The sequence below is a fragment of the Rhinopithecus roxellana genome, chromosome 20, assembly GCF_007565055.1.
Source record: "Rhinopithecus roxellana isolate Shanxi Qingling chromosome 20, ASM756505v1, whole genome shotgun sequence".
NCBI lineage: Eukaryota > Metazoa > Chordata > Mammalia > Primates > Cercopithecidae > Rhinopithecus > Rhinopithecus roxellana.
The window spans coordinates 81,714,099-81,730,398 of NC_044568.1; the positions used below are offsets into that span (position 1 = coordinate 81,714,099).

General features: G+C 38.1%; 1 protein-coding gene across 7 annotated transcripts in view; it reads left to right on the forward strand.

Annotated features, from left to right (window-relative positions):
• MRTFB (myocardin related transcription factor B) overlaps positions 1 to 16,300 on the forward strand; it is a 213,888-nt gene that overhangs the window by 153,572 nt on the left and 44,016 nt on the right. For all 7 annotated transcript variants that reach the window (XM_010366553.2, XM_030924875.1, XM_030924872.1 and 4 more), the window contains 5 exons: positions 1,513 to 1,578; positions 3,627 to 3,682; positions 5,172 to 5,247; positions 9,015 to 9,176; positions 10,724 to 10,902. In XM_010366553.2, coding sequence (XP_010364855.2) covers positions 1,513 to 1,578; positions 3,627 to 3,682; positions 5,172 to 5,247; positions 9,015 to 9,176; positions 10,724 to 10,902 — 539 coding nt within the window. The remainder of the gene's footprint in view (positions 1 to 1,512; positions 1,579 to 3,626; positions 3,683 to 5,171; positions 5,248 to 9,014; positions 9,177 to 10,723; positions 10,903 to 16,300) is intronic.

Sequence of the window (16,300 nt, forward strand, 5' to 3'; positions counted from 1 at the left end):
TGTTCCTAGTAAAGTACAGTGGGAACATACTATCCTCCATCAACTTAGGAAAAAGATCTTTCTGATTGAGCACAATTGATTCAAAGTATCACAGAACATCTTAATGTCAGGAATGTGCGTATCTTTTTTAAAGAAATTGTATTTCTTTTGCTTTGTGTAGCAGAATCTTTATCAGTTGCTTCAGTTCTAAATAGGTATCAATGAAGCTTTGTGATCCTTTGGCCCCAAACCAAACAAAAACCGAAACCTATTTTTGTATCTGATAGATGATGACATTCATATCAAACAATGATAAAATATTTTTAAAAGCCATGTGACAACTTAGATTCTTTCTGAACTTTACCTAAGACTGCTCTGCTCTGCAGTCAGCACAAGACCAACTGAAAAACAAGGGATGAGGCCACGTGCCTGCGTTTGCAGGCCTCAGGGTTTTATTTTAAGGAGGAGACCCCATGCGCACTGCATTTGAGCCTCTCATTCCAGCCATCACCACTCACTAGAAAATTCTGTCTTCTCTTTCCACCGTTTAAGAAAGTCACATAAGTAATTTTTTAAAGCATATTGACAACCCTTAAGCAGACTCTTAATCATTCTAATCTTGGTTTTCATCCATGGTTTGAAACAGAAATCAAAGTGGCAACTTAAAATCACAATGGAAACTTGGTTTGAATGTAAAGCAAAGCAAGAAAACTATTTTTCACAGTCACCTCCTGTATTTCCCTTATTTTGAAATAGTCTCATTTTCCACATAAAAATATGTAGATGCTTATAAAACGAATCTGCTTGAGAAAACTAGAAAAAATTAATTTTTTTATTAAATTTGGCAAACTGGATGTCTGCATTTCATAATGTGTATCTTGTTCTCTGCCAGTTCTAATAATTTACTTTTATTAAAATAATAAGGTGTCAATTGATTTGTGACTTTCTTAGAACTTACAGACTGAGATATGGTATTATGTTTGTGCAAAGATTACTAAACTTTAAATTCCTAATTTAGAAATTTCCCTTTGGGTCATTAGGAATATCTCATAGGTCCAATTTTTATTACACAAGCAGCCCTCCTTAAAGCTGTTTATAGTCAGTCTTTCCTTAAAATAAATTTTTGCTATTAATTTGCTTTTTTAAAAAAAACTAAGATGTGTCAAAGAATTTCACGTCTCTTATTTCTATGAATTAGATTTATTAGCAAGTCTTAATGTATAAACCAACTATTTTTGTTTATTTTCTTGAGTACTATGAATGTTTTAAACAACAAATACATAGCTTTGGTCATCAAACTAGGATAAACTAAACAAAACATTTATGCTGTGTAAACTTTAGTGTTCACTAAACAGGCAGAAATTACAAAATAATTTCCCTTTTACAACTTACGTGGTGCCAGGTAATATCCTTCTTGTTTAATTGTGAAATAGAAGATGCTTGGTAAAGCTTAACTGCGTCTCCTCTGGAATCACATAAATTGGATCCCACAGTTGCTGATAAACTGTAATGGTGATTATTTCCTTTTCACAGTGCTCCAGCTGAGGCTTCAACAAAGGAGGACGAGAGAACAACTAGTGGACCAGGGCATCATGCCACGTAAGATTTATACCATCACTGCCATCCCTAATGTGACAGAACATGAAGGGCGTGTCCAAGAAGAGCCTGCATCTTGCTCTGCTTTCAGTTGTATCCATTTAATCAACAATTACCAAATGAATTTCCAAGGAAAAATGAGGCACCTAAGTGTATCATTTAGAATACATTTTAAAAACCAGATGCAGTTTAAAAGAGGGACTTGAATTTTATCTTACACAGAGAACACTTTTACACTGTAATAAGGCTAACATTCATTCTTTCTTTAAACTTTAATATTTGTTTTAGTGTTTGAAATGACTAAAGTAATCGCTATACTAATAGATTTGAAATTCATTAGACTTGCCAAAAAACATAAAATCAATTTATAACTTTTACTTAGACTTATTTAATTCCAATTAATTATATTTAGTGCTATGCTATGATCTATATACAGTAATTAAATGTATCTCAGTTACAGGACTGATAAACATTCCATTTATAATTCATATTTTTGGCTCAAGTACAGATATTTCCCTAGTATCCCTAGGGTTTGTTCCTTTCACAAATTTTTCAGAGTTGATTAATTTTAGAATGTTTGTTCTAGTTGTTTTCTTTACCTTTAGTCACCAAGTTTGGAGGTGGTTTTATATTTTAGTGGGGAGGAATGGCCGTTTTGTGGAGGCCATTAGGATTGTGTATCTGGATTTTGTGTAAAAATTGACCTTTCCAAGAGGTAACTTACTCAGTTTCAAAACACTAGAAAGAAATTACAAAATTAATTTATGCTATCCAGTCTTCTGAATCACGGCTATGATAAACTGTTTTCTTGGTTTGTGATATGGAATGATTTTTCTCTTTAGTATATATTTTTCCCAGTAAAACCTTTTTTTTCTGGACTACTATTAATCGAGAATCTCAATATTTTAAATCTAGCATTGTGATAGTCAAAAGGTGCTTTGATAATCTGCCAGATTTCTCCACCACCACATTCCTGACTATGAACCAATCAATCAAAAAGGATCAAATTAGGATATTTAAGACACCACTGCTAGGCCAGCTCTAATCTGCTTTTGGGGGCTGGTCCTCAGCCAAACCTGATTGGACTGGGCTCCTGGGAGTCTCTGTGGTGCTTCATGTGCCAGAGCTGAAAATAATGCTGTAAGAGCTGATTGGTCAAGTCTTGGAAGTGACAGCCCAAGGAATCCCGGTCCTCTATCCCATCCGCTCATCTGACTGCGCATGCTTGTAAGTGCAGGGTGTTACCAGGCAATGGTGGACATACGCAGACAAGATTTTGCAAAGATAATTGATAGAATACTGTTGTAGGTAATGTTTTGGTAAGCACTGCTTACCCTCACACTGGGATTCCAGAATATTTGATTTACCAGCAGTTAGCATATTAAGGAGTCACTGTGTCTTTACAGTGAGTTGCCCTGTGGTATGGTAGAAAGAGCATGAACCTTTCAAATTCAAAATTCTAGATTTAAATACCACTTTGACCACCATCTGGTTGTATGGCCTCAAGAATTCGCTTACGCCTTTCACCTGCACTGGGGCTTATACCTACCTTGTAAGCTTATTGCAGGGACCAATAGCAACATAGCCTTGGTTAAGCACAGAGCCTGTTATGGGCTCTAAATAAATGATACTGCAAATCTGTTGGACACAAAGTGCAGTGTGATGTTCAAGGTTACATCACTCCCAAGGATATATGGACTTTTTCTATAGCTTATATGACCATTAAGAGCAAAGACTCATCAAGGGGTCATCAGACAGTCCCCTTGGCAATGGAGATTTGCTATGAGTAGTCAGAACTAGTCTGAGCTGATATTTGCATTGTCATTTTGTATACAACTGTGTTTTAAATGTCTACTTTATTTGTGAAATACATAATTTTTATCTTGTAACATTTAAGATTTCAAATTTTGTGGGTCTCCTAATGGAACTAGTAAATTAATGGAACTGTAGATGTGATCTATTAATAATAGGATTGTCAACATGATATACTATAACATTGGATTGAGGTATGAACTCCATTTATACTGTGGAACCCATTTCTTTTCTCACAGCTTTGAAGAGCCCAGCGGCATTCCATGAACAGATAAAAAGCTTGGAACGAGCCAGAGTAAGACATTTCATTTTAAAATGTTCTACTTCTCTCTCCTCCTCTCCCTGTGTTCTAAAATACCTGTGTACAAGTAGCAGTCTTACTCCTAAATGTGTCAATAGAGAAAAAAATAGTGTATTTTCAGGATACATGGCATAGAGAACATTTACTCTGGGACAGTTTGATCTGGAGGTTTGTAGAAAATACATGACATTCAAATTTTGTTCTTTTTTTTTTTTTTTTTTTTTTTTTTTTTTTTTTTTTTTGAGGCGGAGTCTCGCTCTGTCGCCCGGACTGGAGTGCAGTGGCCCGATCTCAGCTCACTGCAAGCTCCGCCTCCCGGGTTTGCGCCATTCTCCCGCCTCAGCCTCCCGAGTAGCTGGGACTACAGGCGCCCGCCACCTCGCCCGGCTAGTTTTTTTTGTATTTTTAGTAGAGACGGGGTTTCACTGTGTTAGCCAGGATGGTCTCGATCTCCTGACCTCGTGATCCGCCCGTCTCGGCCTCCCAAAGTGCTGGGATTACAGGCTTGAGCCACCGCGCCCGGCCAAAATTTTGTTCTTTTAAAACCAGTTACTAGTTTTGTACAAAAATGACAAATCATACTTCTTCGCTTTCTTGCTCTCAGAGCATAACAACAGTTTTTAGAGGCATAAGAGGGGGTAATTCTGTCATTTGTTACCCCTGCAGAGAGACAGCCAAGGATGTGCTGATACCAGATCCTTTGGTGATTTCCCTACTGGGTCTCTGTTACCTGTACATTTGACCAACGGTAGGGGAATATGGCTAAATCAGAAAACATTGCTACATTCAACTCTGCTTTATTCTTTAAGATGGCACCATCATACTTGCACATGATAATTGTTAAGATTTTTCTTTAAAAAATGCCATTATGAATATTCATTCATTTTGTTTGTTTTGGGGAAAATTTCTATCATGCAACATGAAATAAATATATTCCAAAATTTTTTTAAAAATTTTTCTAGCATGCAATAATGATCTCTTACAGTCTTATAAAACCTATATTAAGGCTTTCTTCCTTAAGAGTTGAATACATTTCTAATTAAGAAAATCTGATCAAGGATATGAACTTAACAAAGAAAATACATTAGTACTTTTAGGAAATTGTTATCTAGGTGGATTTTTACTGGACCTGAAGTATAGATTTTATTGATTTTAGATATTTAAGTGATTTAAATCCTATGTTTATTAAAAAATTAACTTTAAAAAATTATCTTCAAAGCATGACCTTTCAATGTTGATAAGTTTTAAAAGTTTATAAAGTGCTTAGTTTATACCAACATACTCTTCAAGTCCCTGTACAATTTTGAAGGCTACACTTTAAATCATGTGTTGGATAATAGTTTTTCTAAGTGCTAATTTCTACTCTTCCTCTCAAACACATGACCATAAGGGTATTGTTTATTTAAATAGAGTGCCTTAAACAACATTTAAAACCACAATAAATAATAAATAATTTATGGTAACACTTTTTTTCTTTTTAAAGACCGAAAACTTTTTGAAACACAAGATTCGGAGTCGACCAGATCGTTCTGAGCTTGTCAGGATGCACATTTTAGAAGGTAAAGGATTTATTTCTTCTTAATTTGCTGTATTTTTTCAAGAAAAGAAGTGAGAATTTCACCATTTCTGTTTATTCCCATTTGAATAACTTTTTACCCCACAGCCTTACTTCCTCCAAACTGGATAGCAACATGAAGACCCAAAGCTAAAACATTATGTTAGATACACAGGGAAACTTTGATTCTTCACATAACCAATTAATGGACTAACACTTCCACACCAGCTGGTACCACAGATGCCTCTACTATACAGTTACATTAAAAAAAATTAGTGTCCAGAGGACCCCATCTAAAGTGGATATATGTCCAGTGAGGAACATATATCCAGTTTTTAAGTCCTAAAGAATGCAATAGCCCAAGTCTAACCCTAGATTTTCAACTACTTGGACCTTGTCTGTGTCTTCCTGGTATAGTTCCACACCCAACGTTTTCTCTTTATTGCCACTTACCCACAACAAGCCACCTTGAGCTGACCATTAGCACCTCCCACCCCCTCCGCCAAATGATCTCAGTCGTCTAACCTCATCACATACGAGGCTGGTAAGGACAGTTCCACACCCAACGTTTTCTCTTTATTGCCACTTACCCACAACAAGCCACCTCGAGCTGACCATTAGCACCCCCCATCCACCTCCGCCAAATGATCTCAGCCATCTAGCTTCATCACTTACGAGGCTGGTAAGGACAGTTCCGTTACATCTTTGGTTAACACATGGGTCAGGCCAGGATGTTTTTCTCTCTAAAGGCAAAGCATTCTCGAAAGCTTATACCTCTCCACCATCAACTCCCAACTTACATTTTCTTTCATTGTTTTGCTTCTCCAACGAATTTATTAAGACTAGAAGCTTGAGTCTTTGGTAGCCTTGGGTCTGTTAAGTATTGAGAAGATACGGAAACAGTCTGAAAACTTCTCAGACATTGAGAGACAATGGTCAGGTAGAAGGGAGGTTTGTTCTCTGGGCCTAATGATAGTATTAGAGTTAGTATTAAGTTAGGTTGAGATTACCAAGTATTAGATTGTAGGTCTACATAAGAAATAATATCTTAAAGGTCAGACATGTCCAGAAATGAAATCTTCACGAGGTGATATGGCTACCATTATTAGAGGTGTTCCTTCATTGGCCAGTGTGCTAGACTACAGAGACCCAACAACTGAGCGAGACAGATGGATGCCTGACTTCACGGAGCTTGTAGTCTAGTTTTGCTAACAAATAAGCAAAACAAGTGAATTACAGATTGTGAGAAGAGCTCTGTGGGGAGTAAACAGACTGCTATGAGAGAGAAAAAACTCAATATTAAGGATGTGGTAAAGAACTTCCAAGCATTAAGGTGGTCTCTACGACCTCAAGTAGGGGCTCTTCTATTGTAAAGAATCTTTGATTATATGGCTGTCCTCCTCATTCCAGGAACTCAATATTAAGGATGTGGTAAAGAACTTCCAAGCATTAAGGTGGTCTCTACGACCTCAAGTAGGGGCTCTTCTATTGTAAAGAATCTTTGATTATATGGCTGTCCTCCTCATTCCAGGGGCAGGAGGTGAGAGGTATGTCCCTTTCTCTACTTTGGGTTGTGTTCTCAGAAGTCCGCTGGACTAAAAAGGCTTTTCCAGAACTCCAGTAGTAGGGTAGAGCAGCTACCAGTCAGGGATAAGTGAATCTTCAAAGAAGCAAGTTTAGTGGTAAGTAGCCAAGTAAGTGGTTGCTTCTTTGCCTGAAAACATCTTGACCTATAAGGGACATTTTTGTAGTAACAATGCTATCTGTTTCAATTTGTCTTCTAACTGTAACAAGCTTTATTAATATAATTAAAATCAAGGAAAATACATTTAACTCTCAAAAGAAATCTTTTTTTTAACGACTACCCACCATTTAAAAATCTAACTATTTATGAATGAACCATAAGTGATGTTTTTAGGACATCTGTTCTTAAGTTGGGATTTTTGAAATAAGAAAGAATGTCATTTTATTTTTTAAAGTATCTTAAAACCACCACCACTCCCAACTGTATTTTAACATTAACCCAATTTTGATTGGATTGGATATTTGGCAGGCAAGGGTCTAAATTACTTCCTGAAGTTCAGCAGCTAAACTTCAGCCTCAGTCATGGGGATAGAGGTAATAAGACCAGTAACAGAAACGTACCAAAATTCCAGTCTCTACTTACTTGGGAATATTTTCTTTCCATACATATTGCTATCACTTAGGTGGTAGTAATGTAAGAGAGGAGAAGGACAGAAGTCTGTCCTACCTAGATCTTAACCAGAAGCATTGAAATACCAACCTGAGAGTGATTCTTATGTTCTGATTCTCCCCAGCGATCATCTTGTATGGTTACAAGTGTTATGTCAGAAGATTGGGGCCACAGTTGGTTGTATGGGAAAATGATAAAAATGAGATGGACACACATTTTAACCTGTAGATGTCTACATTTATTTACCACTATTCCAACATTGTGCTAGGGCCTTCTCTTTGGGTAAGACTTTAATGAATGGAGTTTACATCAATCTGAGCTTTAAAATCCTAGATTTCACAACCTTTTTCTCAAATTTCTTGCAGTTGTTAATTGCCCAAACAAATTTGACAGTGATTTTTTTAATTACTCACCTTTATCAAATCTTTCCAAAGCATTTACGTTTCCAAGAAATGATCTTTTATTTTTTGAAGTTTTATCATTTTCTCATAACATTTAAATTTTGTATTCACTCACAATAGCAGTCACAACAGATATGAATCATTTTGTGGACAATCAAGGCTCACTTTTGGCAAGCATACAGCTCAGCTGGTGGATAGAGAAGCTGCACAGATGTGCTGCAGGGTAACCTCCTAGCCATGTGCTTTCAGTGAGCCTTGGGCTTCACGAGAACATTCTATTAATACTTGCAGAATAAAGAATATCAGTTCATCCTACGCCGACATACGGGGAGTTTCATTAAAAGACCTTCTACTGTATGACTTAAGAGGCAAGCAACTTTCAACTCCAAATTTGGATAGACACCACATCATTATTTTTCATCATTTCTAAACATTTCTTAGAACAATGGATAAAACATTAACAAGAGTTACCAGGAATACAAGTATGACAGAATGAAGCAGATGGATGAATTATGGTATTTATAGTTTTACATTGGTTATACCAATTTTATGCAGTTGTAAGTAGATGAGTTGATGCCTCTATACAACCATTAATTACTGTGTATTATAGTTGAATGTTCCTAACAGACACAAGGATATATATCCAGAAATAAACGCAAATTCTTAATTATGATGACCGACCGAGACACAGGGGATCAATTCAAGAATATGAATGATAGCTCTTCCTATTGACCTCTGAAGAGAAGCTTATAAGCCTAAGAGGCAGTGTCTCCCTTCTAAGAATTGACTTTCCAATGAAGCCAAATCCAGAACTGTCAACTTCTTGAACCGTGGGCCACATCTGTCTCGCTCATCCTCTGTATCTCCAATACCTAATAAATGTGAATTTGACCCTCCCACCGTAAACAAACAATAGCAGTACCCTTTGGTTTAAGGTCCTGTTAATTTAAGTCTGTGGGCATCCAAATTACATAGAGAAAGTAAAGCTATCCAGAACTAAAAAATACAAAATGCATACTGGAACGTTCTTAAACAGTCATTTTCTCTTTCCATAAATATGTCGAGAACACAAAAATATGTCTAAATCGGTTTAAATTCAGTTAGTTGGCCTGAAATAACATTATGGAATAGAAATAGTAATTCGAGTAATGGTTAAAATTGTGTTTCCTTTTTTAGAAACATTTGCAGAGCCATCCCTGCAGGCTACTCAGATGAAGTTGAAAAGAGCTCGACTAGCAGATGATCTGAATGAAAAGATTGCTCAAAGACCTGGTCCTATGGAGCTGGTAGAGAAAAACATCCTTCCTGTGGACTCCAGTGTTAAAGAAGCAATTATAGGCAAGACTCTAAAAATTTACTGTTTGGGGGGAGAAAGAGAAACTTGGAAATTTTAGATAAAACATATAATTTAAAGGCTAGCACCAATCGTCAGTATTGTTTTCTGGGTTAATTAGAAATTAACACTTAGAGTGATTTCTGTTACTGTCATTTCATTACATATTATAAGTCTAGTTATCTGCCGCCGATTAACAGATTCCCTTGTTAAGTCTGAGGTTTAATTCGTACATTCTTGATTTCATCTCACCTTTTGGGGTCCATCTCTTTAGGACTGCATGGAATCATGGTTGATTGTACTGCTTAGACATCTTGACTACAAATTGCCTAAGCTTTAAAGTCATACCAGTGCAAAATAGGAAGTCCCCAGGGGTGATGAAAATGACAACAGTTTTTAAGATAGGATATTAACTTTTCAAAATTGCTTGCTGAGTAAGTAGCATTATTATTGAAATAATTTTCTAAGTTAAACTTAGTTTCTGTTTAATATTTTTACTAACTTTATTTCTGTCTACTTCTAGGAAATATAAATAGCATGTTCAGTGTTAGTTCAGCAAGGTGAATAGCAGATGAGTACAGAATGGTAGTATCTCTCCATTTTATCCTGGTCTTATCACACTTAGTTACTGATGTTTCTCTTTTTATTTCTGGCATAAGCTTGAGCAGAAAAAAAGAAAAAATCATGTGAGATGTCAGTGTAGCTGGGTTGCTCCCTAAAGTGGGAACTTATCAACATACACCTAGTCGTGGCCCCATTTTCCTCCTTATCACGTGTTTTGTTTTTTGGTTTTGTTGTTTTTTTTGAGATGGGGTCTGGCTCTGTCTCCCAGGCTGGAGTGCAGTGGTGTGATCTCAGCATACTGTAAGCTCCTCCTCTCAGGTTCACGCCATTCTCCTGCCTCAGCCTCCCAAGTAGCTGGGACTACAGGCTCCTGCCAGCATGCTCAGCTAATTTTTTCTATTTTTAGTAGAGACAGGCTTTCACCATGTTAGCCAGGATGGTCTCAATCTCCTGACCTCATGATCCACCCGCCTCGGCCTCCCAAAGTGCTGGGATTACAGGCATGAGCCACCGCACCCGGCCTGTCACGTGTTTTTTTTTTAACAGTTGGATTTCCTGTCAGGATCCAAACAAGGTCCACACATGGCCTCTGTCTGATACTTCTCTTAAATCTTAATCTATTGGGTGGATCTTCTTTTTTTTCTTACTACTTATTTGTTGAGAAACAGGCTTGTTTTGTCCTCTAGCATGTCCCACATTGTGGATTTTACTGACTGCATTTGCATCCCCAGGTGTTAAGATTCCTGGCACTTGTACTTCATGTAACTGGTAGTTGGACCCGAAGTCTTAATCTAATGAAGGTTTGATTTTTCTTTTTCACCCAAGAATACATCATGGTTACTGGTGTGTTCTTGCACTGGGAAGTACATTGTGTTCAATTTTTTTTAAAGCAGCTTCGTAAATTTTCATAGGAAACAATGTTTTCCTCCTTCACATTAAGCTTGGTATTCCAAAGCCAACATAAGTCAAAAATCATTTCTTTCTTTAGGCGTTGGGAAGGAGGACTATCCCCACACTCAGGGCGATTTCTCATTTGATGAAGACAGCAGTGACGCTTTGTCTCCGGACCAGCCTGCGAGTCAGGAGTCACAGGGGTCAGCCGCGTCCCCAAGTGAGCCAAAAGTTAGTGAATCGCCATCTCCTGTGACTACAAACACTCCAGCCCAGGTATTACCTTTCTGGTTTTGAGCCCTAAAGAAAGAAAATGCTTTTTTTTTTTTTTTTTTTTAAATATATTAAGGTAATAAACTGTCACCAGAAGAAAATTCTGAATTGAATTTAAATTGATTAGGCAAAAGGCAGGCACTTAACTGCCCTCCAGGAAGGTAATAAAGATTTCCAGCCACTATGTCTTTATCACAAGTAGGTAATACCATTGCCTGAAATCTTGGAGAGTTGAATGTTTTGATCATTGATGGAACTGAATTTGTTTGTTCAACAAACACACATTGAGCACCTATTATGTTTCAGATTTATTGGGAACTGAGAATCTAGTGCATACAAAGGAATGTAAGAAATATCTTGGTAATTGCATTGGAAATTTACATTTCTTACCTTTTAATGGGTGTCCATGTTTCCTTTGGCTTTATAATAATTCCTGTGCTATACATGTTTTTTCTCCTTATGGTACTTTTTCCTTACTGAAATTTTAATAGTGTTATTTTAAAGTCAAAACTATTGAACTACTTAATGGGAGTGATCAAGTCAGCAGAAAATGTTCTTGTTAAGCCTGGTATCATAGAATTTTTGAGTCGGAAAGGAATTTAGCAATTATCTGCTTTAACCTCATATAAGAGGCAGCCTGGGTTCACAGAAGTATGGAAGTTTGGGGATTAAAAATGCCCATTTTCTTACAGCATTTCTTCTCATTGATGACCATTGATTTGTTAGGAACTATGTCTTTCAGCATTATTTTCTTCATTGCATTTATCACCATGATCTGAAATATGTTAATTAATTTGTTGTCTCTATGCCTGCAACTAAAATGTGAGCCTATGAGAGGGATTTTGACTGTTAGAAGATAAGAGCTACTTTGGAGAGGGAGGGAGGGGGAGAGAGAGAGCAAGTGTATCTTGAGCATCTAGCACAGGGCCTGGTACAGAAAAGGTGCTTAGTAAATGCTGACTTGAATTAAGCACCTTGAATGCAGACTGACACAATGGTTGTGGAAGCTTGTTTCTGTTCTTCCATGTGCATGTAGAGCCTCTACAGCTTGGACTCATCAACAGTAGTGTGGATGGCTGCAGTTCAGATTGTCCTCTCCAAGTTCACAGGGCAGGGGTGACCGTGGCCCCTCAGTTGTACTGGACCCTGGCCTAGAAGAAGTATAAGGGTCAGTGACCAGCCCACAGTCTGAGGTCTGAGCAGGCAGAAAGCAAGAGCGAGGGAGACTAAACCCTACTGTGTTCTCACATATTTGCTGCACCCTGGTTTTGAGCTTTAAAAATTCGGTAAAAAGAATGTCAAGTATGCAAGTAGATACCATTAACAAACAGTTACACTTATCCATTTGGGTTGTTTGTTCTCTGTTTCTGTTTTGAGTAGGTTAGGATGTCAGATAGCAATTAGCATGGCCTTAACTTTTAGTAATACAGAATTTGTGTCACAACAGCCACCTATTGTTTAAACTTCAAGACCATTTCACCTGCATGACAGATTATAATTCTCTTCCTTGTATTGCTGGTACTACTGTGTTTTATTTCTGTAGTCTTAAAACATGGTCTCCAGCTAAGTTTTTAATTGAGACACTTTAACCAGAGGCATTCCCACACAGTGAGCTGACAGTCCAGAATTCCTTGAAGGAAAATAGTAATAACAGTGTTTCTTGAAGAATAAATATGGTCTGTTTATTGCCAGTGCAACACACATTAAGCCTTGGGTCACTCCTGAATTTAAGCAGTAGTTTTCAAAGTACCTTCAGTGCTGCTGCAGTACCATTTCTGCCTGTTACATGCAGACCATTAACAGTCAGCTTTTTATCTGTCAACTAGGGCGATGAAGACCCACTTTTCAGGATGTTAACAGTTCCTATGTATACATTCAAGAAAAAGAACCTGGAGTCAGGATTGGCTCCACTGTAGCTTTGCCTGTTAAATCATTTCTGTCCTATGTGCCTTGAGACCTCTTAAAATTGTGTCCTTCATGAAACCCCCTTGTATTAAGTGTTCTAGTATTTATAAGTAAGGAATCTGACAAACATGATTATTATACTTTTATTCATGTAATGAAAGAAGCATGTCCCTGGTAACTATGCCATACAGATGTCAAAGAAAGATAATTCTTAAGTAGGATTATTAATACACTGTAGGTGCTTTGTTTTGACTTCTTTTTAAAATTTACTACAGAGGTGAACTTTATGATGCTGGTAAAGTCTTGGGGATTTTTGTGTCATCTAAAGGTGATAAGTTTTGTTTTGGCAAATTTTGTACTTTATTTTCACTGTTATCCAGTGTTTGGTTATAGAATTTGTCCAGGCATCTCACTTGCTGTATATAAAATATATTTATCTACCTAAATATACTTATTTTCATATTCGTAGCTCAAGGGGAAAGGACCTTGACACATTGCTTCTCCTTAGACACCAAGTTCCTAGAGGGCAGGGATTTATCTTAGTAACCTCATACTGAGCACAGGGGTCCAGCACACAGCAGGTACTTACCTTCCTTAACTGATTTAACACATGACAGATTCTTGGAGACTCTCTTTGCAGTCTGTTTTTTCCTGCTTTAGAATTACCATCATACCACTGCCACAAAGATGAGCTATGACACAATTTATTAAAATGTGCTTGTAAAACAAAGATAATAAAAGAGCAACATACATGTCTTTCGGGGTTCTTTAAGATTCTTAATTTTTAATCTTGAAAATAACTCATTGTCAGAATTTGATGGTAAATTTCATTGCTGTTGACCACTCCTCGAATTGGCTGTAGTGAAGGACTAGCTTGATTTTTTTAGATATTTCTTTTTTGGGGGTGGGGGAGGGAGTCTCACTCTGTCACCCAGGCTGGAGTGCAATGGTATGATCTCAGCTCACTACAACCTCTGCCTCCCGGGTTCAAGCGATTTGAGTAGCTGGAATTGTAGGCACCTGCCATCATGCCCAGCTAATTTTTGTATTTTTGTAGAGACAGGGCTTCACCATGTTGGCCATGCTGTTTTGAACTTCTGACCTCAAGTGATCGGCCCGCCTTGCCCTCCCAAAGTGCTGGGATTACAGGCATGAGCCACAGCACCCAGCCCATTTAATTATTGATGCATGGGGACTAATCCTCTTGTAAAGTACAAGTGGTGGGGTAACATCAAATTTCTATGTGACTTTCGCAGGTAACAGAGGGCCACAGACCATACTTTGAGTGAAATCTCTGCCATAGATTTCACTTTCCTTCTTGTTTGCCTGAGCCAAATTTTGTCATGTATTTATTACTAATTGTGTGCTGCATGTTTAATACTGTGGCTTAAACTAAGCTATCCAACCTACAGCCCACAGGCTGCATGCGGCCCAGGACAGCTTTGAATGCAGCCCAACACAAATTCGTAAACTTTCTTAAAACATTGAGTGGTTTTGTGTGATTTTTTTTTCTTTTAGCTCACCAGCTATCGTTAATGTTAATATATTTTATATATGGCCCAAGACAATTCTTCTTCCAGTGTGGCCCAGGGAAGCCAAAAGATTGGACACCCCTGGCTTAAACTAAACAGAGAAATTAGAAAAATGTGATTTTTTTTTTTTATGCCTGACTGAGGCAGGGGGCAGTGGCTCAGGCCTATAATTCCAGCACTTTGAGAGGCCCAAGTGGGAGGATGACTTGATCCCAGCAGTTCAAGACCAGTCTGAGCAACAGCGAGAACTTGAACATCACTGATCATTAAAGAAATGCAAATCAAAACCACAATGAGATACCATCTCACGCCAGTCAGAATAATTATTAAAAAGTCAAGAAACAACAGATGCTGGTGAAGCTGCGGAGAAATAAGAACACTAGAAATAAGGAGAGGTGGCTGTTTTTTCACATTCCAAATTTTCAACAAAAGATGCAAAGAAGGCAGGCATGATAGCACACACCTATAATCCCAGCTTACTTGGGAAGCTGATGCAGGAGCATTACTTAAATCCAACAGTTCAAGTCTGGTCTGGGCAACATAGCAAAATCCCATTTAAAACAAACAGACAGAAGGCTGGGTGCCCTGTCTCAGACCTGTAATCCCAGCAGTTTGAGAGGCCAAGGCAGGTGGATTGCTTGAGCTCAGGAGTTCAAGACCAGCCTGGGCAACATAGTGAGACCCCCATCTCTACTAAAAATACAAAAAAAAAAAAAGTAGCTGGGCGTGGTAGTGCACACCTATGGTCGGGAGGCTGAGGTGGGAGGATCACCTGAGCCAAGGGAGCAGAGGTTGCAGTGAGCCAAGATCACACCAGTGTACTCCAGCCTGGATAACAGCGAGACCCTACACACCCCGCCCCTACAAGAAAGAAAAAATCTCCAGAAACTATCTTAGAAGAAACACACATATGTGCCTTACTAGACAAAGGCTTTAAAGTAATTATCTTAAATATACTCAAAAACTAAAAGAAAACGAACAACTAAAGGAAATTATGAAAACTACCTATGAACAAACTGAGAACGTGGTAGAAATTACTTTTTAAACCCAAAGAAATTCTGTAATTGAAGATACAACGGAATTGAAAAATTTACTAGAGGGCTTAAACAGTAGACTCAAACAAGCAGAAGAAAGAATCTGCAAATGAATTGAAATTGAGTCTGAAGACAAAAGGAAAAAAGAATGAAGAAAAGTTAACAGAGACTAAGAGATTTATAGGACACCATCAAGCAGATCAATGTATTCACTATGAGAGTTCCGAAAGGCGCAGAGATGTTAATTAAAGAAATAATGAGCCTGTAATCCCAGCACTTTGGGAGGCCGAGACGGGCGGATCACGAGGTCAGGAGATCGAGACCATCCTGGCTAACACGGTGAAACCCCGTCTCTACTAAAAATACAAAAAAAACTAGCCGGGCGAGGTGGCAGGCGCCTGTAGTCCCAGCTACTCCAGAGGCTGAGGCAGGAGAATGGCGTAAACCTGGGAGGCGGAGCTTGCAGTGAGCTGAGATCCGGCCACTGCACTCTAGCCCGGGCAACAGAGCAAGACTCTGTCTCAAAAGAAAAAAAAAAAAGAAAGAAAAGAAAAAGAAATAATGGCCCAAAACTTCACAAATATGAGGAACAACATGGATATACAAATACAGTCATGCTTTGCTTAACAACAAGGATACATTCTGAGCAAAGCATTTGTAGTAGTCAACTCTTGCACTGCTATAAAGAACTACCTGAGACTAGGCAATTTATGAAGAAAAGAGGTTTAATTGACTCACAGTTCCACAGGCTGTACAGGAGGCATGGCTGGGGAGATCTCAGGAAATTTATAGTCCTAAGTGGAAGGGTAAAGGGGAAGCAAGCATGTCTTCACATGATGGCAGGAGAGAGCGAGTGAGCACAGGGGCAAGTGCTACACACTTTCAAAAAACCAGATCTCATGAGAACTCATTCACTGTCATGAGAACAGC